Genomic DNA, 26,398 nt, shown 5'->3' with positions numbered 1-26,398 from the left:
GTCTATGACCCCAGCAGCGAAGGAGAGGAGGAGGTGGGAATTCTGCAGCTTGAATAGCAAGGAGATTCTCTCCAAGGCGTGACCAGTGGGACACGCTGCCTTTAAAAAAAGGTAAACCCTGAAGAGCCCTGTCGTGACTACGGTGAGAAAGATCCATTGATACTCGTCTTGTGTCTGACAAATGCTTTAAGAAAAGTAACACAAAGGTGTTAACAGAAGTATTTATTAAATAAATGGAACAAAAGAGAAAGTTCATCCACCCAAAAGAGCACAGGCACAAAAGTTGCTCACATATACCGCAAAAGCAGAAAGCCACTGTAGTCTTTGTTTTTTGTTTGTTTTTAAGACAACTGTGCTTATCTGTACACCACAGTGTAACCTGTTTTATCTGTTTTGCAGAAAACTGTTGCTCATTCAGGAGTGTGCAATTTCCTAGTTATTACAATAAATCCCCTTAATAACAACTGAAAGCTGCTGTTTCTTTAAAAGATTACAAAGCAGTGCATGCTAGAAGAACACAAAACGCCTCTGAATTTCAACACTACCATACATAAATGGAACAAAACCTCTCTATTCATCACAGTTAAATAACAGAGACCTCCAGGACAATTAACACTTTCACCAGGATTTAGCCATTTAAAACCAACAACTGATATGCAAAATTCAAATCCAAAAGAAACAGTAACTTGTTAGCTGTCAAATTACTTAAATGTATTTCTAATTCATGTTTCCAAGGGATACAAATGAAAGACCTCAACTAGAACAAAATCTAGGAAGTTGTTCAGGGTGCAGATTTAATTTTTGTCAAGGAATGTAGTTTGCATGTTTTTATTTCTATGCTTCTGACATGAAAGGTGTCTGGGAATACAGAGAGCAAAATTGAGGTCTTAAATTTTGATCTTAACTGTTTAAATGCTTCCTTGCATAAATGTATACTTTGTAATAAAAAAAAGCACTTCCTGGCTCTTCTAGGAAACCAGGACTACCACTAGTTTATCACAATTCATAAAAGGATAACAGATATGATCACTTTTCCCCTCAGAGTTCTTAGCAAACTACTATTAGGAGAACTTGCCTCTTCCAGAATTGAGTGAAGGGTAACATATACAACAGGTTTACTTTCAGCTTACATTTCTCTCTTGGCGCAGCAGTACCTGTTCTGCTATGATATCTTCTGCTATCTAACTAGATAGCTCCATGTATTTTGCATTTTCACGCATTTTCCTCAGTGCCATTTCTGTACAGTTAACCTCTGCTGTACGAAATCTGTAATTTTCAGATTAAAAAAAGTTATCTTCCGCACCATGCCTCTGCCTGTACATACAGAGTTCGTACTTGACTGCAATTGTTTAATCACAAACTCTCCCCCCTCCCCCCCCAAATATTCCTCATTCTTGAAAGCTGAGTTGGTGATCTAAAATTCCACTTCACAACTGTAAGTGGTGTGGATAGGTAGACTGTAAGAGCATCTGGTTCATTAAGTTATCTGGTTAAGGAGTATTCAGTACAAAAGCAATAAGAAACAAAGGAACACACAGACACTCAAACATTAAGGAGCAAGTGGTAAGAGAGAATAATGAAGACCAGAAGGCTTCAGCCACTGATTGACGAGCCATTAAGGGAACTGTTCAGGTATAGCCTTGAAGAGGGTCAATCTGAACTTTGATCAAGGTTGATCAAAAGTTTCCCTCTTTGATAAAGGGAGAAAAAACATGATCATCATTTGAGGGGGCTTGCAGGACTGTGCAAAACTTAACATGTGAAAGGGACAGCAAAACTTACTACAGTAGCAGGGAGAGGCAAGGATCAGGGTGAACAGGGAGGAACAAGTATGAGAAGAGGCAGAGGATGGGGAGGGGCTGCTGGTCAGTACACCTGTCTAGCTGAGCACTTCATCACGGCATCTTCTTAACATAAACCATACAGAAAAATGAAGACGTTTATAAGATGTATTGCTTTAATACTGTAAATTCATAGATCAAAAAAATTACCACTTAGGAAACCCACATAAGAAACATTTGTCTTCTGTTTGCACACATCTAACGGGATTCTATTAAACTGAGATTCAGGACCCAATCTTTAATCATTACTACAGTCTGCACCACCAGTGATGGTATGATTAGTACATTAAACAAAATAAAGAGAAATTGGCCACAGCCATTTTTATATTGAGAAGAAACTGCTTCCATCCATCATTCGTACAGCCGGACAAATGGCACCAAATGTATTGTAAAGGCTAAACATATTCAATGTTCATCTTCAAAAGTGATAGAGAAAGGTAAATTCTATGCAAAATCATGCAGTCGTTCCACATCATGGCTGGTATCAACCACACTAAGCATTTAAATACTTTCAGTTAATGGAGTGCACATTTCCCCTGCCATTACTGAAGCTGTGGTTTGTTACTGATTTCTAGTTTCAGTTAACATTCTCTGTTTTTATCAGTTCTTTGATGATGTGTAAGACCTTGTCATCTAGGAAAGAAGAAAAACACAGTGAGTGGAAAAAAGCGAGCTTAAAAATTGATTCCCAAAACCCAAGAAAAGCAGAAAGACAAGTCTAGCTCTCAGCAACTTAAAATCTTGATGTTTTAGGCTATGCCAGACTCGAAAGCAAGACAAGTGATTCCCATTTGCAAAGCAAAAGGGCAAACAGTATGTCCACAGTACATCATTAGAAAGTTTATAAAATTACTCAATGAACTGGTTGTGGCCATTTCAGTATTTCACAAGAGAGACTGAGAGAGCGATGAGTTAGCTACAGATACATTAGCATACAGGAACTCCAGTTCTTCCTCCCCACCTACAATATTCTTCTGAACATCCAGCGTTCAAAGTCTAAATTGTGCTCCTCTATCCCTTAACCTAAACTGCAAGACAACTTTCATAACACTTAAAATTCATCCATGCCTGAGGTTCACCACACACAATCTTACTTCCGTTTTGAGATGTATACCTCACCATTACTACCATTGAATGTTATTGTCAGGGATATCTTTAAAACAGCAGTTGTGCAGATCCTCATACATCTGGGATGAGCCACATAATATGTGTAGGATTAGTAATGACTTTTTGGATGTCTCTCAAGATAATGGAATGATATTCAAGCCACACTAACCCTACTGGGCGAGGATGCAGTGTACTAACGCTTCCTCAGATTTGCCACAAGGTCCATTTAACAAATAGCAATGTCAGCAACGCAGTAATAAAGTTACCTTCAAGTGACATTTTAGGATTTTCAAGCTTCTTCTTTAAAACAGACTCAATGAGAACTCTCAGCTGTTTGAAAATTACTGCTATCTTTACAGGAGCCTGTAAAGAATAGAGAAGACAAACATTTGCATTACTCACTCAGACATTTTATAGCAAAACATAGATTAAAAGATTACCTTACATATAAATAGAAGTTTATAACAAGATTCCTGCAAACATGATGCATATACATAATTTCAAGCATATGGATAGTGTACTCATGAAATGACTGGGCTTACATTATGCTCTCTTATCTTTAAGCACCTGTTGTTTGTAGCATCACAGCCTAAAGAACAGCAGCTCAGACAGGTAACTCAGAATATGTTCTCACATGTACCATCAACAACCAGCATATGGTAAAGTTATTAACTTACCAATATCCTACTTACTCTAATAGCTTTTTTCCAAGATATAAAAGTACAAATTAATTTATACCCGAAATAAAATATCTACGCATTTCCCTCTCAGGAGGTCTGTCTGGCCTCCTGAAAAAGTGTCATGGTTTGACCTCAGCCAGCAACTGAGCACCACACAGCTGCTTGCTCACTCCCCCCGTCCTGGTGGCATGGGGGAGAGAATCAGAAGAGTAAAAGTGAGAAAACTCGTGGGCTGAGATAAGAACAGTTTAATAATTGAAATAAAAGTAAAGTAGTAGTAGTAGTAATAATAATAAAAGAATATACAGAGCAAGTGATGCATGATGCAGTTGCTCACCATGCACCGACCAATGCCCAGCAGCAATTGCTGCCCCCGGCCAACTCCCCCCAGTTTATGTACTGAGTATGACACCGCGTGGTATGGAATAGCCCTTCGACCAGTTTGGGTCAGCTGTCCTGGCTATACTCCCTCCCAGCTTCTTGCGCACCTCCTCGCTGTAATCAGCCCAGCAACTACACAACCTGTAGCCAACCAGGGACTGTAAAAAATTCTCCAGCAACCCGCAAGGGAGCTGCTTTTTAAAATTCCGTATGTATGATAACCAGTGAATTCAATTAGATGGTTGCTTGCTTGCATCAGCGGAGTGCGAAAAACTGAAATGTTTTGTAGCTTCAAGAGCACGGAAAATTGTAATCAAGTAGCTGGCAGGCTAGCAAAAGCCAGTGTTTGCTATTTAACAGAGTTTACAGAGGATTTTGGCATATCACCTGTTTTAATTTTGTCTGCAAAAATGTGCTAAGAAAATGTACTCGGTTTCCCCATTCCCAAATAAAACTTTTTCACCTGGAAAGAAAAAAAAAACCAAAAACCCCCGAACACCCCAAACCCAAGCAAACAGGTATTCTCCATTCAGATTTTTTTTTCTTTCCCAAATAACTCTGTTTGGGCTATAAAGCAAAATAAATAGTATTTTAAAGATAAATATGTACTTACATGATTATAACATTGTAGGAAAGGGTAATATAAAATAACACACATCTGCTTTCAGTACCAGCTCTATAAAACAAGGTTTAGTCTATATCCACTTCCAATACCTTTTCTGAAAGAACATAGACTTTTATCATGGAGAGAGGGAACTGATTTGTTACAAGCCACATATCACAAGCCTATTCTTTCGAGTGTGATTTGCTCAGATTTCATTACAAGTATATAAAATTTCCCCATCATTTCCTTTCATTCTCTCCTTCCTTCTTCCCTAGTCTTCATCCCAGGTATATAGTGTTCTGAATTAAGCTTGTACATCAACTGTGTAATACAAAAGCCCATGGAACCACAAAAAGTAGTTATCACTCCAACACACCTGAAAATGGATCCAGCCATCAACTGTCAGGAGACGCTCCCGATGCTGGACCTCTATATCCCCACCAAAAAGCAAAATGGGAAAGGGGGATATTAAAGTAGTCTCTCTCAAATACACCTTAGTGTACCTCACCTGCATATAAACAAACACAAGCATTAAAAACAACAAGAAAACCCCAAACCACATAAAATCTAACACCAAATTTGATTGCCACTTTTAAAAGCAAAAAATACAATTTTTTCCTTTTAAGATCCAAACAACACAAGTCATTGTACACAGAACAACTGATGGCAATTTGTCTGCCCTAGACCACATAAAATACATCACCTCTAAGTAAGCGACCAGGAAATTAGCTAAAGCCACAGTTTTCTTCTTAAAATTCAAAATAGATAATGTTAGCCCAGTGCTCTTCAGAGAAGAGACATCAAAATTAATAAACCTACTGAAGTAAAAGGCAGGTAAAACTCTTCTGTTACACATTCTTCTTAGCAGCAGCTAGCTTGTCAATCTATATCCACATATGCACATGCATACATGCATAAATGTGGGCACACGTGTAGACATGTACACAGAGTAAACTATGGGGCTCAGCATATGCTACTTCTGGCTTTGGAGCCTCTCACAAAGGCAGAATGGGATGGGAAGCAGCTGTAGTGGGAGGAAAGAAACAAAGAGTGCATCTTCGCACAGAAGTGCATGCTTTCTTTTTTCCACTGTTCATGGAATAATTTACCTACCTTAGCTGCTGTCTTGCCCTTATACTACAAGATTCTTGGGGGCAGGAAATATTTTCAGCTCTCCAAAAAAATACTATCACTTTGTGTGCATTAAGAAGTGTAATGTAATTTCCTGCTCCTCTACAGTAAAGTTGGCCATTAGGCAACTGCTGTTAAGGTTTTGTTGTACCAGAAGTTTGCTAAATTAAAGTGTTTATATTTAGTTAAATAGCTGACAAAATTTTCAGTTGTGAGGGGGAAGAAAGTGACAGGAAAAAAAAAATGCAATTCACTTAGGAAGTTCAGCAGTCAATTACAGAACCGGCTATTTCATTTTAAATTATTACTGGGGATATGGGAGGCCTGTACCAAGTTTCAAAACTTTAGAGTCTGCTTAGAACAGTAAAAAAGAGAAAGCACACTTCGAAGTGTTATTACTACATATTACCACTTGAAGTGATCATATTAAAGTCAACAGCATTGTATTAAAAAAGTCAATGATACTATTAAGTTAAATGACACACCGGAAGTTGTTACTTTCATTTAGAGCTACCAGTTTCACTATGAACAGATTTGTTCTTGATGTTCAGCCTTAACCTCTTTCTTCAGCACTCAGTTGACTCATTTTTATAGACTTAGGATCATTAGATACTAAAGACTCTTAATATTAACAAGACATTCAGATATACTTTACACTGGTGTATGTTATTTAATATTAGAGGTATAACTTCACCTTTACACAAACTATCAACTACATTCACTATTTTGACTTACCTTCTCCTGGTAAAGGAGCCATCCGTATGTCTGTAAGTCTCGATTTACAGAGGAGGGATGCACTTGCGCTTTACCCTGAGCAGTTTCTACAATGCAAGCCAGCTTCTCTGTAATATCCACAGACTTTGTATATATTATTTTTCCTACATTGTCATACAGCCCTGCAGTCAACACAGCTTTAAGAAGAGCTATTTCATGGAGAGAAAGGGATTGTGTGGCTCCATTTCCATCCCATCCACGTTGCATTGTAGGTGCTGTGAACCCTGCTGCTTTGACCACCCTTATGAGTTCTTGCTTCACATCCTGAAATTAGTAAGGTATTAGTAAAACTCTTGAATTCAAAAAGGTACATACTCCAGTCCATCAGCAGGCAATGACACTCCATCCTAAATATTCATGCTTTTCAGAAGAAAATCTCTTACTAGAAAAACACTTCTATTTTCTGTAACTGCTCTGGAATACTGGCTGTTTCTATGAGAAAAACCTTATCTGGAATATAGGATTAGATACATGGTACTATATGTACTGCAGCTGTAGTTAAAATAAAAAGATAGGTTTGCATCAGTTATCCACTTCTATGTAAGTTTGGATGACTGAGCAGGAAAGACCAATACACACATTTTCTCACCAAATATAAAAGGCCATTTGCCTGAGTTTGCGGCTCATCTTTCAAATTAACTGTTAACAGACCTGTTTTTTTGATATCAAGAATGACACAATCTAAGCATTTCCTAAGTTTTGATTCTCTGGTGGAAGTAAGGACTAGCTTCTCCAACGACAGTGCCTGTAGAGATGTATACCAACAAAGTGTGCCTATCAAAGAACTCAAGTGCAGACACAGCTACCTCAATTGTGGGTGTGCATTTCATCAGTCCCTAGCATTCCACTTGTTTTTGTCTTGACTAAATAGTAACTGTGATATATCACCTCTTTAAAAGGGCATGACATTTTCAGAGGGAAATTTTAACAGATATCTTTTGAGTGCAGAGCATAATAACTCGGTTTACCTCCAAAGTTAACAGTGAAGTCCTATTAAGAAAATTTCTTCTGCAATAAGTCATTTCAGCACGATATCCCCCTTCTTGTCGAGCCTTTTTCCACCTAAGAAAAAAAATCCTGTCTTATTACAGTAAGAAGAATCACATCAAGAGTATAACAACATGAAAGTGGTAGTAAGTTAAAAGGTAATACTGCCTTTTGGTCAGCATTCTCCACTCAAAACTAGAAATAAGTTGCACTAATGAAGACGAATGCTGCTGGTCTAAGAGCATTCCAGAGAACGTGCCTGTAACATAAATTTGACAGATACTAGCAAAAATACAACATAATTTTCTCTCAAAAATTACACACTTCCATCTGTCTTGACAGTTGAAACAAAATTCAGGTGTGGTTTTTGAGACTTAGTGATAATATCCTAAAAAGAAAAAATGTCATATTTTATAATCTATACATTTGTACTTTCTCAAATACAAAATAGTCAGGTCAGCATACCACAAACTGCAACAAAATACTGTAAACACTAGGATAAACAGACACAGTACACCTCTGTATGTTCGCAAGCATAGTTAAATGGAGTTAAAGGATAAGGTACTAAGCAAGCTATCCTTTCGTGTTACAGTATTTGGCAACCTATTGTTATTCTGAAGAGAAAAACTTCAGTTGCAAGCAATTCAAGAGAAGATACTTATTAAGGATTCTTTACAGAACCACATTACTTAGGAGTGTTATCTGCATCCACTTATAAGCACAGGAGAAATATCACTTACCCCAGATAAGCGTTGTAGATTGTTATATGGTCTGAAACTGCCATTGCTAGAGATGATTTTGCAAGGTCTGCTTCATCTTTTCGACCAATTGGTGTAGTAAATGGGGATTTTTCTGTCATAACAGCAGCCAGAGTTGCCTGCAATTAGTAAAGTACACATCACTTAAAGAGTATTTTATTATAAGCTTACAGGTTTATCATACAAATAACTAATTTTTTTTTACAGTAATATTTAATGATATTTTATTTTATCTTCTACTAAGTGTCAAGGAAAACTTATCACCATAAGAATTTCCTACATAGAATTCAAACCTATTATATTGAATACATTGCTTACATATTGCCTTATATACACCAATAATTATTAAAAGTCAAATGAAATGGTTTGTCAAATGACAGCAATACCCAATACGATACAGTGAAGTTCAGATTAAACGACTGCTTTAGATTATACCACATTAACAGGAGAAATTGAGACAAAGAATTTTAACTTTCAGCTTTCAGCAACTAACATACCCATGCTTCCTCCTAATTTGGAGTAAATTAGGATTAGGTGCAAGTGTAAACTATGCCACAGTCTTCACATAGTAAGTTACCACATCAATTAAGTTGCAGTAACTTTCCATCAGCATGTCCTTGGCCCACATAAGCTGTGGGGTAATCCAGATTGGTCTAACCCACATGTAAGAGAGCTTTTTCCGTAAGTATCATACTCCCTGGGAGTGTAACAGGCAGAACTGGAGACCAAGTCTAACTATCGTCTTGTGAATAGTACCTAGGAGTTTAAGAACACTGAGACTATTCTCCTCCATGATGTCCAGGTGCCTGCACCTTAAAATAAACATTTTATCTTCTTTCATCATCCTTTCAAAATACCATGCTGCAAGAAATCAGATTAATTGTAAAGAATTAACCATTTCTATACTTTTTTAAAATTTAGATAGGAATTTCTTTTTTTTTTTTTTACTCACCACAGGATCCAAGCAGCCAAATATAGCACCAAATATAAGCATTTTGCCAATCTTTACATTAACAGGAAGGGCTGCAAGGTGCTGGCCCAATGGAGTCAGTTTGGGCTCATTTAACAGACAAGCCCCAATCTTCCTCAACAGGTTCATTGCATTACCAATTACTTGCTGCTGTGGCGGGTCTAATGCTCTGGAAAGGAAATCTTCAGGAGAGCCAAGATTGCATTTCTGTGGAGTAAATGGAATATATTTCAATATAAAAATTTATTATAACAAACTTTTATAGTAGTTATAAAGGAAATGGGAAAGCTGTTCTTCCAATCAAAACCCCACATTCCCTGCCCTCTAAACCAGCCTCTTGGTTCCCAGAACGCAGACATGCCCAACATCAGGTTAACAAAACTTCATTGTTTGGGAAGACTTGGTATGGCATGACCACTGATCAGAGAAGCGTGTTACCAGTGGTCACAGATGAGCAGGAGACTCTCAAACCTGCTGAGATGCAGTTCAAGCTGGCACTACTTTGCAGGTTGCTAGTTTTCCCATGCATTCCCTACTCACTCAGCATGGGGAGAGGGGGAATGGAATTGCTTCCTTAAGCAGAAATCAGTTTGAAGGCTATTTAACTAAGTTTGAATTATCTTTCTGAGGTAAACTGGAATAGTATAGTATGCTATTCTCACTCAGCAGCATGCTCTGGATTTTCCACAACACACAGGTACTAGGTTCCCCCTTGCCCGGGTGGGAGAAGCCCCACTAACTACATCGGATTAGGGCTGTCCTAGTAAACCTTTTTAGTTAACAAGGTCAGTAAAAAAAAAAAAAAACAACCACAAAACAACACAACAACCCCCCCCCAAAACCCCAAACAAACAAAACCATGACAGTACGAAGGTGTAATTCCTCCAAAGGCACATGTCATATTTTTAGCCAACAAGGTCAGTAATTCAAAAAACAAAACCATACCATAATATGAAGGCATAATTCCTCCAAAGGCACACGTAATATTTCTGGAACAGAATATTCCATGAAACTTTCAAACCTGCAACATCATAAAAACATAGAATTACAGATATTCAATTTAATCTTTGAATTCAACTTATAAATTCAGGTTTCAAATGCTCATTCTTTGCAGATGTTCTTTTGGGGGGCAAGGGGATAGGGAGTGGCACATGTTTTAATGCATGGCTAAACCGCTCATCCTTTGAATTAAGGTGTGTGTGGTAGCTTGAAAAGCAAGAGTTTTAGTGAAAGAGAGGGAAAGGCAGTAAGACCCCAATTTTCAAAACAAATTCTTAAAATGCATAGCTCCCAAATGGAAAGTCTTGCATGTGGCTAAAATACACGCTTCACTGGTTATTTCAAGATACCTTAACTGTTTCTCAGCTGAAAGTTGCTTCAGACTTTCAGGCAAGCAGGAAAAAGGTTACTCCGCTGCAGCAACAGAAACTAATTCTGCAGTGCTGTATAATTTGATATTTTCCCCACCTCTCATCCATAGATATACTACTTCAGAAACCTATAGATTTGTCTGATAAATTCAAAGTTCAGGAGGTAAGGTTTGTGTATATTTGATGCAGGGCAGCAGATGTTGTTAAAAAGTGATTTTCTACAATTCCATAGTGCTGCACTTTTCCTTTAATTTTGAAAATTTTTTTTGAAAACACGTTAGAGATACTAAGCATAAAAATTTCTTTAATCATGAAACAAAAAACTATTTTAACACTTTATTCAGAAGATATTCAAATTAGCATATTTTTTACAGTTTAATCTTTCTAGTTTGCAGTAACTAAAGTGAATTTCAACAAGACTGTTTTTGCACGGAAAAAAAAGACAAGATATTTACATGATTTCCAAAATCTTGCTAAGTTTACAATACCTGTCTCTTGTGTACATTCGGAAGCAGAATCCATCCCTAACACGCCCAGCTCTTCCTTGTCGCTGCAGAGCACTAGCTTTACTAACAAAGGTCTCCTCCAGGGAACTCATCTGACTACTTTCGTGATACCTTAAAAATTGTAAAAGCAAGCACCCATTCAGATTTCAGAATTAAAATTTTGATGTATACTTAAATACCAGCATATTGATAATATATCAAAATAGTATTTATATGAAAACATTTTATTTAGTTTTGTAAATTAAGCATACCTGGGGGAAACTGTACATCATGGAACCTCAGATACAACTGACTAATGAAAGTGTAAAAATTGGAAAATGAAAGAGCTATTTTATTAGTTTATCTCCCTGGCAATTCAGAATTGTACCTTCTAACACATTCTGTAGGGCTTCTCACATTTAAAATGGACAAAAAATAATTTCTAAAAACTGAGATAGTATAAAAAGGATCTACTTTATTTTTAAACCAGTACTTAATCATGATTCTCCATATTTATGAACAACTCCCCTCGTTGCTCTTCACGCCATTTGAAAATCCAGAGATTCATCCCAAACTTGTACCTAAACTGCAAGCTGTTCACTGAGCTCAGCACATTTTCTTGTCCTGAAATGTAATTTAATAAGGGTACTAAAAAATTCTTGCAGTACTAACCTCCAAATATTTACAGTAATCACAGTATGATTGATGAAAATCAAACTCTCACCTATTTTCTTTTGTTCTCCCAGTATCAATTACAAAGACAACATCTGGTATTGTAATACCTGTTTCTGCTATATTGGTTGCCAAAACAATCTGAAATGAAGTAACATAACATAAATAAAATAATTATGGACTGTCTATCTAACAGTTTTCATCCTTTTAATCAATATTATAGAATAAATTTGGTTAAAGTTTTTTACCCAGAAATGTTTCCTTAATTAATCTGACAAAGCATTAACAGCTACACGACTTAGAAAATGGTTTAGTCTTCCCCAATTACCGAGGAATTAAAAGTTAAGTGAGAATTTCACATTCAATTCTTGTTTTATAATCTATCAAAATTACTAGCTAGTACCTGCCAAGATTGGTCAACTTTTAATTAAGTAGTTTGGCAGTAAGTGAAATCTATTTTCCTAGATAAAAGCTATAGTTACTGCTTAAAAATGGTCAAAATACACAAAAGCAACAACTAAAAAACCTCTTAGAAAAATATTATGTTTAAAAATTTGCCTGATTACTGTCAAGGTTTTCACAGCATGCTATTTTTTACAGAAATTAGAAGAATTGTTTCTTTGCAGTAAGAAAATTCCAGGAACAACTGGTTGTGTAATTCTGTATGATTTGATTTTAAAACAATTCAGAGTTGCACCCACAGAAAGTTTCTCCTTTCAGTGGTCACTTTTGCCTTTCTAAATATATCATACCTTTCTAATTCCAAGAGGAGGTATTGTAAATGCAGCTGCTTGATCTTGAGTTGAAAGAACAGAATGCAAAGCTATCAACCTGTGCCTAGAACAAAAAGTTACACTCATCAATATACAGTTATCAAATTAAGATACAGTAAGAAATGAGACCAAAACAATGACAACAGTTTGAAGAAAGCAACTAGAATAGACACTTGAAAGAATAAAACTTTGTATGATTAGGTAAGAAAATCTGCTTCAGTGTTTTATTACAGTATCAAGGATAACACCATTAGTTCATAGGGCTGTTCTTCTATTTGGCAGTAATGTAGGAAAAAAATACTACTACTGCAGAACTCTAGGTGAATTTACATCAATAGCCTAGCAAAAAAGGGAACTCTGTCCATGAACCCAAGTTCTTTACATTGTGCTTCCAAGACAAGGACCATTATTGAAACTTTGCATAGAACTATAAACACACACAACTTTCAGCCTGAGTAATAAGGCCTCCAGAGATGAGACAGCCACAGATATTTGCACTTTCCTTCTCTTCTAGATCTTGGTACCTCAGTCCATCTATGAATCTTTAAAATTTGACTGCAAATGTTCTTTTTCTGCCATCACATTGCTAACTTTTAGTTACCCACAAAATAAATTTCAAAACTATCTGTCATTACAACCCTATGCCATTTCTCTTGGTAGATTACTGTCTCTGGATCTCTCCTCAGGCAGTAACCACTTCCATGTAAACAGTAAGCCTCAGAAAGCTATATCCCAAATACGGCAGCTTCCATATCCTAAGAAGTGGAAAAGCAGTAGTCAAGTGCTTTGTGATTAAGTAAGTTTGCTGAAAAATAAAATCAAAAGGGAAAAAACCCAAACTTATTACTGTACCATTTTTAAGCACCTGTCATTTTTGCTTGTATCATTTTTAGATAATAGTACATGTGTAGTACAAACAGCTCAGAAGTGTAACTCTCAGTTTCCCTTTTCAAGATTAGCAGGCCTTAAAAACCAAACATATTCATTAAGTTAAACTATTAACTTTCTATAAAGTATCTGCATTACCTGTCACGCAAGTTAAATCTTCTGTCAGTTGAAATGAGATCATACAGCTGTTGGATATGGGCAAGGCCTGGTAAAAAGATCAGCACAGCACCCTCAATGTTCTTGAACTGGGGACTTTTATCTGGAAAGTCACAGCACAGGCATATAGTTAAAACTAAACATGCATTTGCAAACAGTTGCACTTGAGGACAGGAACTAATTCTGGGCCCTGTGGTAAATGCTTTTTAGGATGCTTCATATAAGAATGAAGTCAAGTACTTCATTATCAGTAGAAAGCACTGCAAAGTAAGTCCAAAGGACAACCCCATGTATACAAACTTCTTAAGAAGCAGACTGTACCTAAGTATGCAAGCAATTCCAAAATAAGTTCAAGGTTGATCTTGTAAGGGTTCATATAGAAGATTGCTTGTTGTGTACGACTGCTATACTTCGCATAGCAAGGAGCCAAATCGCTACCAGATCCAGACTGGATTGGGACATACTCCTAAAAAAGAACAGGAGGAAAAATCATATTCTCACTGTTTTAGAAGAAGGTAAGAGAGAAGGTCAATTTGTCATTCACTTACTTTAGGTTTCTTAAAACAGAGATTGAGATAAAAGACATTTAATTGACTAACTTCCCACCAAAATCAGTGTGAGTTAGATTAAATCACAGCCACCTATATAACCTGTGTATAAGTATCTACTACTGTTAAACGTCATCCCAGATTAAAAAAAAAAAAAGAGTAAAAATTAAAGCCTGTGCAAGCAGTACTACACAGTCTGTTTTACAAATGAAAACAGTTCACAGGTCCGTGTCTGGCATCCAATTGGTATCAATTCAAAATGGGATAACAGGGTGGCTCTTCTTTCAAAAGTCCTATTTTGGGGTCTAAGAAACTAGTCTCCCCTTTCTTCTCTCCCTCACCTCAGCCTTCTCAGCTAATGGTTACAATAGAAGTTAAGAGTGAATTAGGTGGCAACTCCCACAGTGTTTTGGAGCAGGTGGAAAGGGAGAGGAAGGGAGAGTTCCTACATGTTCCTGAGAACATACAGACATTTAAATTGATTATAAACATCTTACAGAAACATACTTAGCATAAGGCTTCTATGTTAAGTGGTACCATTGTAGATCATTTCATTGTTAATCAATGCACTTAAAGAAGTTTGCCACCACATATCCTTCTGTACTGAAGGCTCAACAGAAATAAACCACAAAGATGGAGGAGCACTCAGGAGAGCACTTGGGCTTCAACTAAAGGATGGTGTTGTGATGTATGGGGTAACTACCATTCTGGGGGGGGAGGGGGAATCAGCAAAGCACATGAGAGCATATTTTTCAACATATGCATCACTGTTTGATCACACCAAGCTAAATGGTCCTGCAGAGATTTTGAGAGAGCAGACAGGTATCTACCCGAAATATATCAGTACATATAAACAGTCTAGATGAACAGCCTAAGTTGCCTAAAGTCAGGTGGCATTCATATACTCTTCCCTTCAAGAATTTTGATCCAAAAGCACATACAGCTGTCACTGCAGAGTACCTACAGGATTAACCACAGTCTGTTAAACCAAAAAGCTCTACACAATAATCTCATATAAATCATCTCATTTGGCATGCTGAGTTGGAGGTTCTTGGGAGTTTTTCAGCTAAGAAGGATATGGCCTTGCCTCTTTTGTTCTTAGGTGCATTACTTAGAAGAATTCTTTGGGAGAAAAAACTTAAAAGCTTTCCCCTGCTATTGCTTAGAGATCTACAGCTGGGAATCTGTACAAGAGAACTCAATGTCAAATATAGAAAAACCAAGGCAGTTATAAAGGAGTCAGAGAGACAAACATAAGGGTGCAGTGTTAATAAATATTTGGTTTCCACTGCACAAGTGCCATTGTGTCTGTCTTTTATCAACTGAAAGATTATTTGATATTATACAATCCAATCACATTTAATAAGAGGAACTAAAATGATAAAATAATTAAAAAAAAATTTCCAAGCCAAAACTAGACATGCCTATTTTACCTGATACTTTGTAGTGCCTCCTCCTTTGCTAGTGACATTTATTGTTACTTCCTCCTCCTCCTCCAAGAACTTCTGACAATATTCTGAGTCTTTCTCCAGAACATAGCCAGTTGCTTCAATTACATCTTCAACATGGAAAATCTTTAGTGAAAATTCACAGAAGAAATACAAGGCATGTCAAAAACTAATCAGCACCTTTTTCGTTTTTTAAAACACAGCACTATACCAGCTACTAGGAAGAAAATTAACTCTATCCCAGCTGAAACCAGGACACTTAGATACAAAGCTGAACAGGGCATGACCTTCCCTTCTAATGCTGTAATAGATCTTGCAAATTTCAACTTCATCTTTCTTAGGATTTTTTAAAACCTAAACTTACAGCTGCTATGAGTTTGTTAATGGGCCTCTTCACAAGATCACTAACATTAATTTTACCATAGCCTACATAAAATGCATGTGAAACACATAAGAATGTAAAGAAAAAGTTGCACAGGGGGGTGGAGGGAATTCTTTATTCAACCTAGGTAGAAAGAAAAGCATTAGAGAAAAATCAAAAGTGTCACTGATGGGACTGATTTTAATCAATAATAAATCCATCAGAAAAAGTAGTACAACCCTGTACTTCAAAGCACTGAAGCTATTTTATATTTTCAAAAAGGAAAAGGGTTACAAGTCCTTGAAACAGACATTTAAGATACATATTCTTGGTAAGAAAAAAGTGATATAGGTGTATTTCCTATAGACACTAACCAGGCAAACACTGTATACGTGCATACAAAGTGTCTGCCATAATCAAAGAAACATTTACCTACCTCAACAGGGTAACTCCTCCCCGAGATCCTTAAAATGGGGCAGTGCGAGAAATAGCTGGAAAACTTCTCACTGTCTACAGTAGCACTCATTAAAATCAGATGCAGATCTGAACGCTTATGCAAGATCTCCTTCAGAATAACTAGCAAGAAATCAGACTGGACACTTCTTTCATGTACCTAGAATTAGAAAAACATTGATAGTAAGGCTTTAGTATAAGTTAAGGCCCAGAATAACTATAATTTGTGCAGAATAGTAAGAGCTGATAACCTCATCCACAATAACATGAGATATACTTGAAAGAAGACCATCTTCTTGAAGTTTCCGAAGCAGGACACCTGTTGTACAGTATAGTAGTCTGGTGGCTTCTCCTGTTCTTGATTCCATACGAATTTGATATCCGCACAGGGAATTCTTAAAAAAAAAGATATTAAAAATATAGGAATAATAGTATACAAGCTAGAGATACTCAAAATGAAGTGAAATTTAAGAACTGCTAGATTCAGACACTGTACAAGTTGTGAATTAAATAGTATAGTGAATAACTACCACACTGTTTTTTCATACACCCCCTTTCCTTTGTTAAGAAAGGGAAAATACACAGTAATCTACAACTAAGCTTCTCCAGAGGAGCAAAGAGCTGGTAAACTCCAGTGCTCTTTTCAGGGTTCTTCACAGTCCTCAGACAAAAGTATTTTATGGTGGTCTATTTGTGCAAAAACATACAGGACCTTGGTTTTCTTCAAATAATAGAATAATTTATGTTGGAAGGGGCCTCACTCAAGGCCATTGGATTGCTCAGAGCCTTACTCAGGGGAGTTTTCTCCATCCCTAATGATAGAGATGCCCCGGTCTCCGGGCAATCTGCTCCAACGTTTGACCATCCCCATTATGAAACATTCTTGCTCTTAAACACCCTCTAAAGCTTTTAGAAATGATATATGGATACCCAGAGGTTCACAGGTGACAATTTGAAAAGAAACAGCAGACATAGCAAGAAGCCCTTTTCAAGAGAAAATGACATCTAATTATTTGGTTGTGTAACAAATGTTTTCACTTTGTATCAACAATCCAGCCCCCTGTATTTGATCAAAATTAGAAAAAGGAATTCAGATACATCTTACTTTTCCTCCCGGTCCTGATTCACAGCCTAGCTCTTCACAAACCCTGGTTGCCAGACTCACTGCTGAGATTCTTCGGGGTTGTGTGCAAACAATATTACATTTATTTGATCCTTCATCTAGCAACAAGTCTTCTAACAAGAAATGGGGCACCTGGGTACTCTTTCCGCTGCCTGTTTCACCAGCAACAACAACTACTCGATGTTTTTTAAGAGTTTCTACAATCGAGTATCTGTGCTTAAACACAGGTAACTCCTGTCTCTCTTTCAGAAGCCTCTGGTATCTGGAGGAACTTTGCAGCTTTTTGAACAAAATCCTTGAAGGTTCCAAATTATCTGTGCCTGAGGTCTCAAGGGAGAGACTGCTGAAGTCCTCATCAGAAACTAAGTTTTCCCAGGAATCTTCAGGACCCTCAGATACTTTTGGTTGGTCTTCCACTTGTAGCTGTTGTTGTTGTTTGAGTTTGTTTAATAATCTAGCAATAAAGTTATCACGAGGTTTGTTGGTTTCTATCTTGTTTTCCTCTTCCTTTTTCTTTTCAATATCCCTCCATTCTAGCCAGACATCTCGGTAGGTAGGAGGCAGTAACTGATGAACCGACTTCAGGTGGAAAAAGCAGAAAAAAAATTACTTTATGTACCACTTAGTAGTATCACTCACATTTTATGTGTAAATGAACTTGAGTGGCAAAAGATATGACAAAGCATGAAAAAGGGAGCTATTTCTAAATACAGAAACTATGAAACAGTAATGTAAACATCAACAATACACTTTTTATTTTCAACTGGCTTGCATTCTTTACAACACTGAAAGAACAGTTTTACTATCAAAAAATTTCCTCCCTGTATGCTGCAACATATGCATGACTGTAGATAAAAGCAAATGAACATGTAATACAAGCAAATAATTTAATGGGAAACACTTCATTAAACTGTTTTTAGAATGTAACTACAGATATAACAAACAAGTGCAGAGGCAGATTCCAGGCTAAGAACAGTAGTATTAGTGAAAATCTTACTTGTCCTTTAGTCAAATGATAGAGTGCCAGAGTAGCAGCTAGATGTTGTGCTTGCATACTATCTTCTGTTACGATTGAAGGACACATTGCCACTACATCATCTGACGATTTGGTAATCCTGACCCTTAAAGACAAATTCATACAGGCATTTCTCTTAATTTTTGTTACCTATGTAAGTAGCACACATGTTAATGTTTTTGTTTAAAACATGAGTGAAATTCAAATAGAGAAACTAAGCTAAACAAACAATGTTAGTCAATAATATTTCGTAAACAGCTGATAAAGTTTGATTGAATAGCAGAAAATTTTCAGCAGCAGATTCGAGCAGTGAATTTGTGGGTTGGTTTTTTTTCTCTTAAGAAATGTCTTCATTTTCTTCAAAGCAGAAGTATTTATACACATACAGATCACCATTAAGGTTAGCTGCTTTGGAAGAAGGACTAGATATTTGTTTGTATGCTTGTAACTACTTAGCATAGATTGAGATGACAGTTAATGATCTACTGTGATGCAAACATCTGTTTAACAGATACATGCCAGTCAGACCAGCAGTCAAATTTCTCATATTCTTAGGGGGACAGTGTATTAGTAGCTTTTAACTTGAGCAGGAAGGCAGGTTCTTCTAGGTTCTTTTACTTGGTTCCTTCAAGAAGCATTACTCATTTGTAATGCTGTGTCTACTTCATTTTTATGTGATAATATTTACTTTATACAACTATACTAAAGACTCGTTTTCTAAAATAAATTTAAAAAACACTAACACTACACTGTTTTGGTTACAAACATACAGTAGCTTTCATACAAATTTCTAACTTCCACTTTATTTTAAACAATCCTCAAAGGGTTTTTAGTATTCATATGCTTAAGACCTATAATTTAATATATTACTTTGAATAAGAATACCAGAAGTTAACTGTCCAAGTTTATCTCACAGGTTCGCTTCAGAACCTTTCATTCAGCAGTACAGAATTAAAAACTAATCCCTGCTTTACAGGATCATTCACTAGAATCTTCTTTTTGTGATAGTGTCCAGTCAAAGCATTACTTTTGCAGAGCTATCCAGAGTGAAATACCTCCCTGGGGGACTAAGAGAGTTTGGGTTAACCGCACTATATTCATATAAATCTGGACCAACGTGACAAGACAGAAGTAGCCAGCATTTTTATTTTTAAATGAACCAAAAGGAAAATGTAAAGTTTACAGGAAATACATACCTACATTTCCAATATTTTCCAACTGGAACCTTTTCAAAAGCAGGATTTGGGCTCTTGGGGAAATTCTTCCTGCACCAGTCAATCAAAAATTGTTTCGGAGATTTACCAGTCCAGCTTCGAGCACTATAATCAAAATTTCTTATATCTAGCGGTTCTTTCTTTTTCACTACAAGAGCAGAAAGACACATGTTAAGTCTCTTAAAATTTATTTTACATTCCTTTGATAGCCAAGAATGTTTTTACCTTTTCTTCAAATGTATTTTTACTAGAAAGCTATATTTTCTGAAGTGTTTCGCAGAAATACTGGTACTGATACCTGACAGAAATTCCTGCTTTTCCCACAAAAGTATCTAGCAGGAAATTACAATATGTTGTTTGCCATCTTTGATTACCCAATAATTTAAGAACTTTACTGAAAGTTTGGTTATTAGAAAATAATGTAACAGTTTGAATGTTTACAATGAAAATAGTTTGAAAAGATGAGAGGGTAGCAATGGAAAAAGTAACTAGCCCTACAACTAAAAAAAAAAATCAAAATTTTAGACATAACAGTATGGCTTTCAGCGTCATCTGCTAAAACAAATACAGATCCTTTAAAGTCAGCTGGGTCAGCAAGGTAGTCCATCTGCCTTTCCCACAATCAGAGCTTGATGACTCAGCACTGCAAGGCAATATAACCTAGAAAAAAAAAAGAACTAATACTGGAAATTCGTCGTACATGTCAAGCTTGTACTGGACCATTTCCAACACACCTTTGTCTTCCTTTGCAGCACCATCAGGTTTTTCAAGCAAGCTTAAATTCAAAGTGGTTTCTTGAGGCTGAGGTGAAGGAGGTTTTTTCTTTTCATTTTGTTGTTGGTTTGAAATCTTTATAGCCGGATTAAATACTGGATGTTCTTCAAGTATTGCCATTTCTGTCAGAGAGAGAATAGAACTTACACCAACCAGTTGCTGAGCATTTATTCTTTAAAAAGAAAAGATCAATTATATTAATTCATACTGAGCACCCAAAAACAGAAGTAGTGAAATGTTACTGACTTTTTAGAATTTGACCCACATGAAAAGGATAGATTCAGGAAAGCCTGCAATTCACACAGTGGCGTAAGAGACAATGAAATCAATTCAGTCTGACTCAGACTTACTTGCCTAGCAAATATGCAGGCCACAAAATAAAATACAGGTAATTTGCATAGCTCTACCTTGCTGAATTCTTCTTATTTTCCCCTGTGCTACCTTCTGGCCTTGCTTGTCTTTGTCTTGCTTGGAGATGCTTGCTTGTTCTTTTGTTTCTGAAAGCTTGGCAGCCAGATGTACATACCTCTCATTCTATTTCAAACAGAATTATTAATTACAAGTTGAATATTGTATGCTTGTCACTTTAATGAACTTCGTAATAAAAAAGTGGGGTTTTTTGTCCTTTATACCAAGCTTACACAAAGGAGGAACAATTAGTTTTTACGTAACTAAGTCAAAACCTCTCAGAATTTGACAGTCACCTTCCCCATCTCACTGAGATGTGTTTCAAGAATTTTTCCTTTCCAGCACAATGCATTCAGTATTTTGAGCCCAGTACAAAAAAACTAGAAAAGGAAAAACTTAGCAAAGGAGAAGTTTCAACACATTTCCCCTTCAGTAGCCTGTAAATGTAAAAATAGGTAACAAAAAAAGTACTCAACCCCCAATTTTTAACAAATAGGTCCACCACTTGCAGATGTGCCAGACATATCAGTTTTTGAAAGACTTGCATGAAGTGTTGTTCTATCTTACTGGGTCAAACTTTTCTTCATCTGTCTCTTTCACAGATTCATCCTTCTCTTCATCACTCTCTTGCTCAGCGTATCGCAAAATCCATTCCTTCATACTCACTTCTTTCTCTTTCCCCACATTTGTCTCCTAGGAAGAGCAACAAAAACTAAAAGTCATGATAACAGCAAGTGAAAACACCAATGCTTTTTTCTGTCAGTGTTTAAGAACTACTGCTTTAGATTTTATATATAAATTAAGTTATATGACATAAATAACACAAAAACCCATGGAGCAAACTTCTCCAACCAGGGTAAACATCTCATGATATACTTGCATAGCTCTTAACACTTGAATGATTACAACTGCTGTAAGAAAAAAAAAAACCCACCAAACACTTTTGCAAGAAATCTTTTCGATTTCTAGGTTTAAGATTCAGTAACCACAGAAATCAAAACACTGCAAGTACACAGGCAAACTTAAACCCACACAAGTACATGAAGAGTGCCATCTGTAAATAAACAGAATTAACCCATTCCAGGAGAAAATTAAGCTACACTTTACCACAAAAACGAACTACGAAGAGCCTTCTAGACTTTACATGGAAAAAACGTTACCTTCAAACAACCATCCCACTGATGTTAAAATAATGTGGGTGACAATTAAGCATACCGTATTTTCAGAAGTTTTTCACATCAGTGTTGGAAGTCAATGCAAATTCTGTATTTTAGAAAACTTTGTCCTCTCTTCCCCCCAGTAAATATAAACAAATTTCTCAGATTACCTTATTTTCAGGGCCATTTTCTTTCTTTTTGTTATCTACTAAGCGAGGTGGAGGTTCACGTTGTGACACAGGAGAACAAAATTTTGCTCTAGGTTTCTGTTGCTGTTCTTCGAACTGCTGGCTAAAGCCTTCAGGCAAGGCATCTTCAAAATAAAAACTCATGTCACAGAATATGTCAATACTAATTACTGAAAATCTTTTAAAGTGTGTTGGGAGCCAACTAGAAGAACATAAAACAAAACCAGCATGCCTGAAATAAAATTAGGCTTTAGCATTTAGATAAGTCAGCATTTGCTTGTTGGACTTCCATGAAGCTTTAACAGTAGGAATAAGAGGTCTACAAGACTTTATACATTAAAAAAAATCCCAATACCAGCCAGCTGTGCATCTAGGAAAGGAACACTGTGACAACTACTGGTCTTAGTGAAACAATATATTTAACTACTACTATGAAGCATTCCCATGCTAGAGCAGGTCCTACTACTCTTCTGTTAAAAACTGTAGTCAATTCTCTGCCACCATACTCACCATCAGGAAGGTTTAAACAAAGCCAATCAAGTGCAGAGTGAAGATCACCACCATATAAAAGCGTATTTTTCATTGCTTCCTCGATGTGCTCAGTCTTAAAAGAGAATCTTTGTAATGCCATGTATACATCCTATATATAAAAAAGTTAGAAAATATTAGGATTTCATCTAGCAATCTAATATAGGCTTGTAAAGTCCTATTTCCCACATATCAGATAACTGGTATTAAATGACGGTAAACAGCATAAATTATGTATCAGAAGTCTGAGAAGAAAATCCTGTTTTGCCTACAGAGCTTATAATAATTTTATTGTAAACACGTATGTATATGTATAAATAAATCTACAATCCAGCCTCTGTACAGAATGTATTTTCTAGTTAGAAAGATAAACCTACAATTTTCCAGCTATATGGAATGAAAAATTTAGGAAACATAAACCATTCAGATAAAGTTTTATTCCTCTATCCTGTCTGAAGACTCCAGTTTTAGTTAACTGAATGCATAAGGACGTATCTGTTCTAATAAGCGTAATTGTTGATTCCACTGCCTAATCATTAATGTAACTACTGGAAAGCATGCTACACTGGCTTGTACTACATGCAGAAGTGTAGTATGACACATGATATGAATGACAAAAAATAAACTGTTTATTCTAAATAAACAATGGCTGGAGTACACCACTTTAAACTCTACCTGTAGTTTCTTAGCAGTAAGTCTTCTGGAAATCATTCCTTTGTCATCATTTTGTTTTTTATGGTCATTGATTACATCAATAATCCTTTTCTCCAAATGACCATTTATCATTACCTGCACAGAGAAAATTAGTTGATGCAAAGCAAGACACTATAAATTTTTATGACTTATCAATGCTCTTCGCGGCTAAGGAAATAAGAATGCAGAAATCTCTCTGCCATTCAAATCCCAACTCTTCCAGCTTTCCATAAGTGCGGTAAACATTTCTTATGAAAGGGACACTTTTTTCCTTTTTGCTTTTGCAAGCTATACACTTTTACTTGAAATAGAAGAGTTCATTCCTTATGACAGAGAAGGCCCATTTACATCTTCAAGGAAATTTAATATGTCAAGGGAAATACTGCAAGGAAATAAAAAAAAATTCTACTGGAAAGAACAAGGCCTTTCTCCTCTGCTTACAAGAACCCGTATAAAATAATTTGATCAAGATGCAATCTATGACACTCTCCTTCCTATCTGGCTTAAAAATAATTTTAGTAAAATAATAATTTTAGTATTTTTAACACTTCTAAAACATGAACCAAGCTTTGGTTGCTACTGAGGTTGTTGTATAAAATCTGTATTCTTCCTCTGACAGGAAGAAGAATCCATATGCACAGCAGAAGCCCAAACATAACTCTTAGTAGTCCTGCATGCAAAAATATAGACATTCTCTTGCCCTGTTAGTTTATCCCTATTTCTTAAAGCACACTCAAAATTCCAAACACATCAAGCTCAAGACAGTCAATGTCTAATACATGAATGTAGGTTACCTGCATAACTTAATACTGAAGAAGAGCTGGAGAAATATTTACTCGGCTAAAAGAGTACTATGAAAACCAAAGTTGTTTTACCTAAAGAAGATACTCACCTTAAGAACAGATTTATCTAGATTTGCAGCAGCACTGGAATCTGTTGTTGAACTAAAACTGTAAGTTTTTGGACCTGCAAATTGCAAAGAACCATCAATTACATAAACAGAACACAGTGAACATTGTTTACAGTAGCTAAAGCAGACCCAACATAATGCAGATTAGTGCAAGCAAATATTACACTGATTTGCCAGGAACATGCAGGTATATAACAACAATAAGAATAATCAATGGTACAGAAAGGCCCTTGAACAAGGAATAGCTAAGAAGGGCATGACTGTTAGCAGATAAAATATAAAATCCCAGGTGGCACAATGAGAGGAAGTGGATTGACTGCTCACTCTCTCTCAACACTGGAACAAAGAGTGCCAAATAGGGAAGCTAATGGCAGGGTCAAAACAAGCAAGACTGTTGAGGTTTTTTCTATTACAAAGTGCATCGCTACATAACAGAACTCTTTGCCACTAAAGCTGAGGACACTGGACATTTACCAAAGTCCACGGGTGGACAGGATTGCTTTGTAGTGAAGAAATCAATCAATTTGGGAGGGCATTGAAGAAACATTGCATCTGACTCAGGAAGACCCCAAGCCACAACTGGTGGAGGACGCAAGAGTACCCTACAGCAGTATCACTGCATGTCTCACCTATTCTTACCTAAGTACCTGCTTTTGGTCCCTATCTAGGAGAGGGCACTGGGTTACAGAGGCCTTTGGTCTGATCTGCTATGGTCATTCTTAAATACTTTTCATTTAGCAGCTGTGAGAAAAATATTAATTCACAAAGCTATTTATTGTCATTAGAATGGTTTGGCTTCTCATAACACACAGCTTGACGTTGGATTCCATTGTTTTCGGAACACACTGTTTCTGGTACTGCACAGGTAAAAAAAAACCGAGCAACCTCACAGCTTTCACAACCCCTCGAGGCTGCGTGCCACCACTGTGCTCCAGGAGGCACAGCTACCTCCCACCTCCTCAGCCTGCCAGCAGGCAGGTTAGACAGCTCATCTGTGCTGGGTTGCCTGCAGAGAGGCTCTAGGAGAAGCCCATTTTTAGATCAGGACTGGGTGCAGGTAACCGCATTTCAGAAAAAGAGAGGTCACCTCTGCTCAGGAGCTACAAAGCACAGTTAGCACTCACGAGCTAATCACTGGCACTTACTGGTAGGCTGTGCAACCACACAGTATTTAGATTATGCTAACTTACTTTTCACTTACACTGACTTATTTTTCACCACAGCAGACACTCTGGGAGAGAAGCAGGATAGTTTCTGAAGAGGACTGAGCACCATGGTGTTGGAGGAGTGGGAGACACAAGAAATAGGTTTAGCAGAGCTCAAATTTGTAAGAGCAGAGTACATTAATAGGTTCAGGAAGTATAAGTCAACGGATTGTAAGACTTTGTGTTAACACGTTGGAATCTCAGATGGCCTGGCCATTGCATGATTTGCTTATAGTCTGCAACACAAGCTGTTACTGATGTTATAAGGTATCAGAGCTACTTCTGGCAAAGCTGGTTTATTGAAAACAGACATCTCACAGTGCTGCAGAATACTAGTTTTGCAGGCTGCACTCAGAACAGTCATCCCTCAGCTCATCCAACACTGCTGAAGTGCCTCCAGCCCTGGAACTGCTCTGGACTTTTTTCATGACGCACAACAAAAAGAATATCCCAAATCCACATTACAATGGTTTTGACCACATATAAAGTGAAGATCTACAAAAGCAGCTCATTACTGGGAAAGCGCCACACCAACGCTCGCTCCACAAGAACTGCCAATAATCCAGTGACAGACCGGTCTGTAACTAGTTAGTTTGTAACTAACTCAACACATCAGTGCCAACAGGGCTCATCTGCTCAGGGACACCCCAGGAGGTGAGGCGGGCCAAAGCCAGGCCTGACCAACCCCGTGTCACAGGGAGGTAAGGTGCCTCTCCCGACGCTCAGGAACGTCAAGCCTTTTGGCAGGCCTTTTCCCGTCACGCCCAGGCCCCCGGGCAGCGGCAGGCCGCGCCCT

The 26,398-nt window shown here is 37.1% G+C and overlaps 1 protein-coding gene across 1 annotated transcript; it reads right to left on the bottom strand.

Moving 5' to 3' along the window:
• Window positions 1-210: 210 nt before the first annotated feature.
• Window positions 211-25,114, bottom strand: DHX29 (DEAH (Asp-Glu-Ala-His) box polypeptide 29). Its single transcript, XM_009326950.1, has 27 exons — window positions 25,084-25,114; window positions 24,380-24,453; window positions 23,470-23,583; window positions 22,777-22,906; window positions 22,249-22,391; window positions 21,489-21,614; window positions 20,921-21,047; window positions 20,474-20,635; window positions 19,722-19,887; window positions 18,508-18,631; window positions 17,493-18,089; window positions 16,639-16,782; window positions 16,371-16,547; window positions 15,559-15,699; window positions 13,899-14,043; window positions 13,560-13,680; window positions 12,513-12,597; window positions 11,813-11,901; window positions 11,092-11,220; window positions 10,179-10,254; window positions 9,216-9,440; window positions 8,246-8,382; window positions 7,487-7,580; window positions 6,480-6,782; window positions 4,990-5,121; window positions 3,215-3,311; window positions 211-2,474 (listed from the first exon to the last, which is right to left on the bottom strand). The coding sequence occupies exons 1-27, from the start codon at window positions 25,112-25,114 to the stop codon at window positions 2,419-2,421; spliced, it is 3,945 nt and encodes a 1,314-aa protein (XP_009325225.1). The 3' UTR covers window positions 211-2,418.
• Between the last annotated feature and the right edge of the window lie 1,284 nt (window positions 25,115-26,398).

Source organism: Pygoscelis adeliae, unplaced genomic scaffold, assembly GCF_000699105.1.
Source record: "Pygoscelis adeliae isolate BGI_AS28 unplaced genomic scaffold, ASM69910v1 Scaffold116, whole genome shotgun sequence".
Classification (NCBI taxonomy): Eukaryota; Metazoa; Chordata; class Aves; order Sphenisciformes; family Spheniscidae; genus Pygoscelis; species Pygoscelis adeliae.
The sequence above is the reverse complement of the archived record's forward strand: the minus strand, read 5'-3'. Positions and strand labels throughout refer to the sequence as shown.

Excerpts from the sequence above, each read along its gene's own strand:
- DHX29 (XM_009326950.1), bottom strand. The coding sequence starts at position 25,114 with ATGACCATAGCAGATCAGACCAAAGGCCTCT. Across the intron at positions 5,122-6,479 it reads GGCTCCTTTACCAGGAGAAG|GTGAGGTACACTAAGGTGTA; the intron begins GTAAGTCAAAAT and ends GTTTATATGCAG. Across the intron at positions 3,312-4,989 it reads ATGGCTGGATCCATTTTCAG|GCTCCTGTAAAGATAGCAGT; the intron begins GTGTGTTGGAGT and ends TATTCTTTACAG.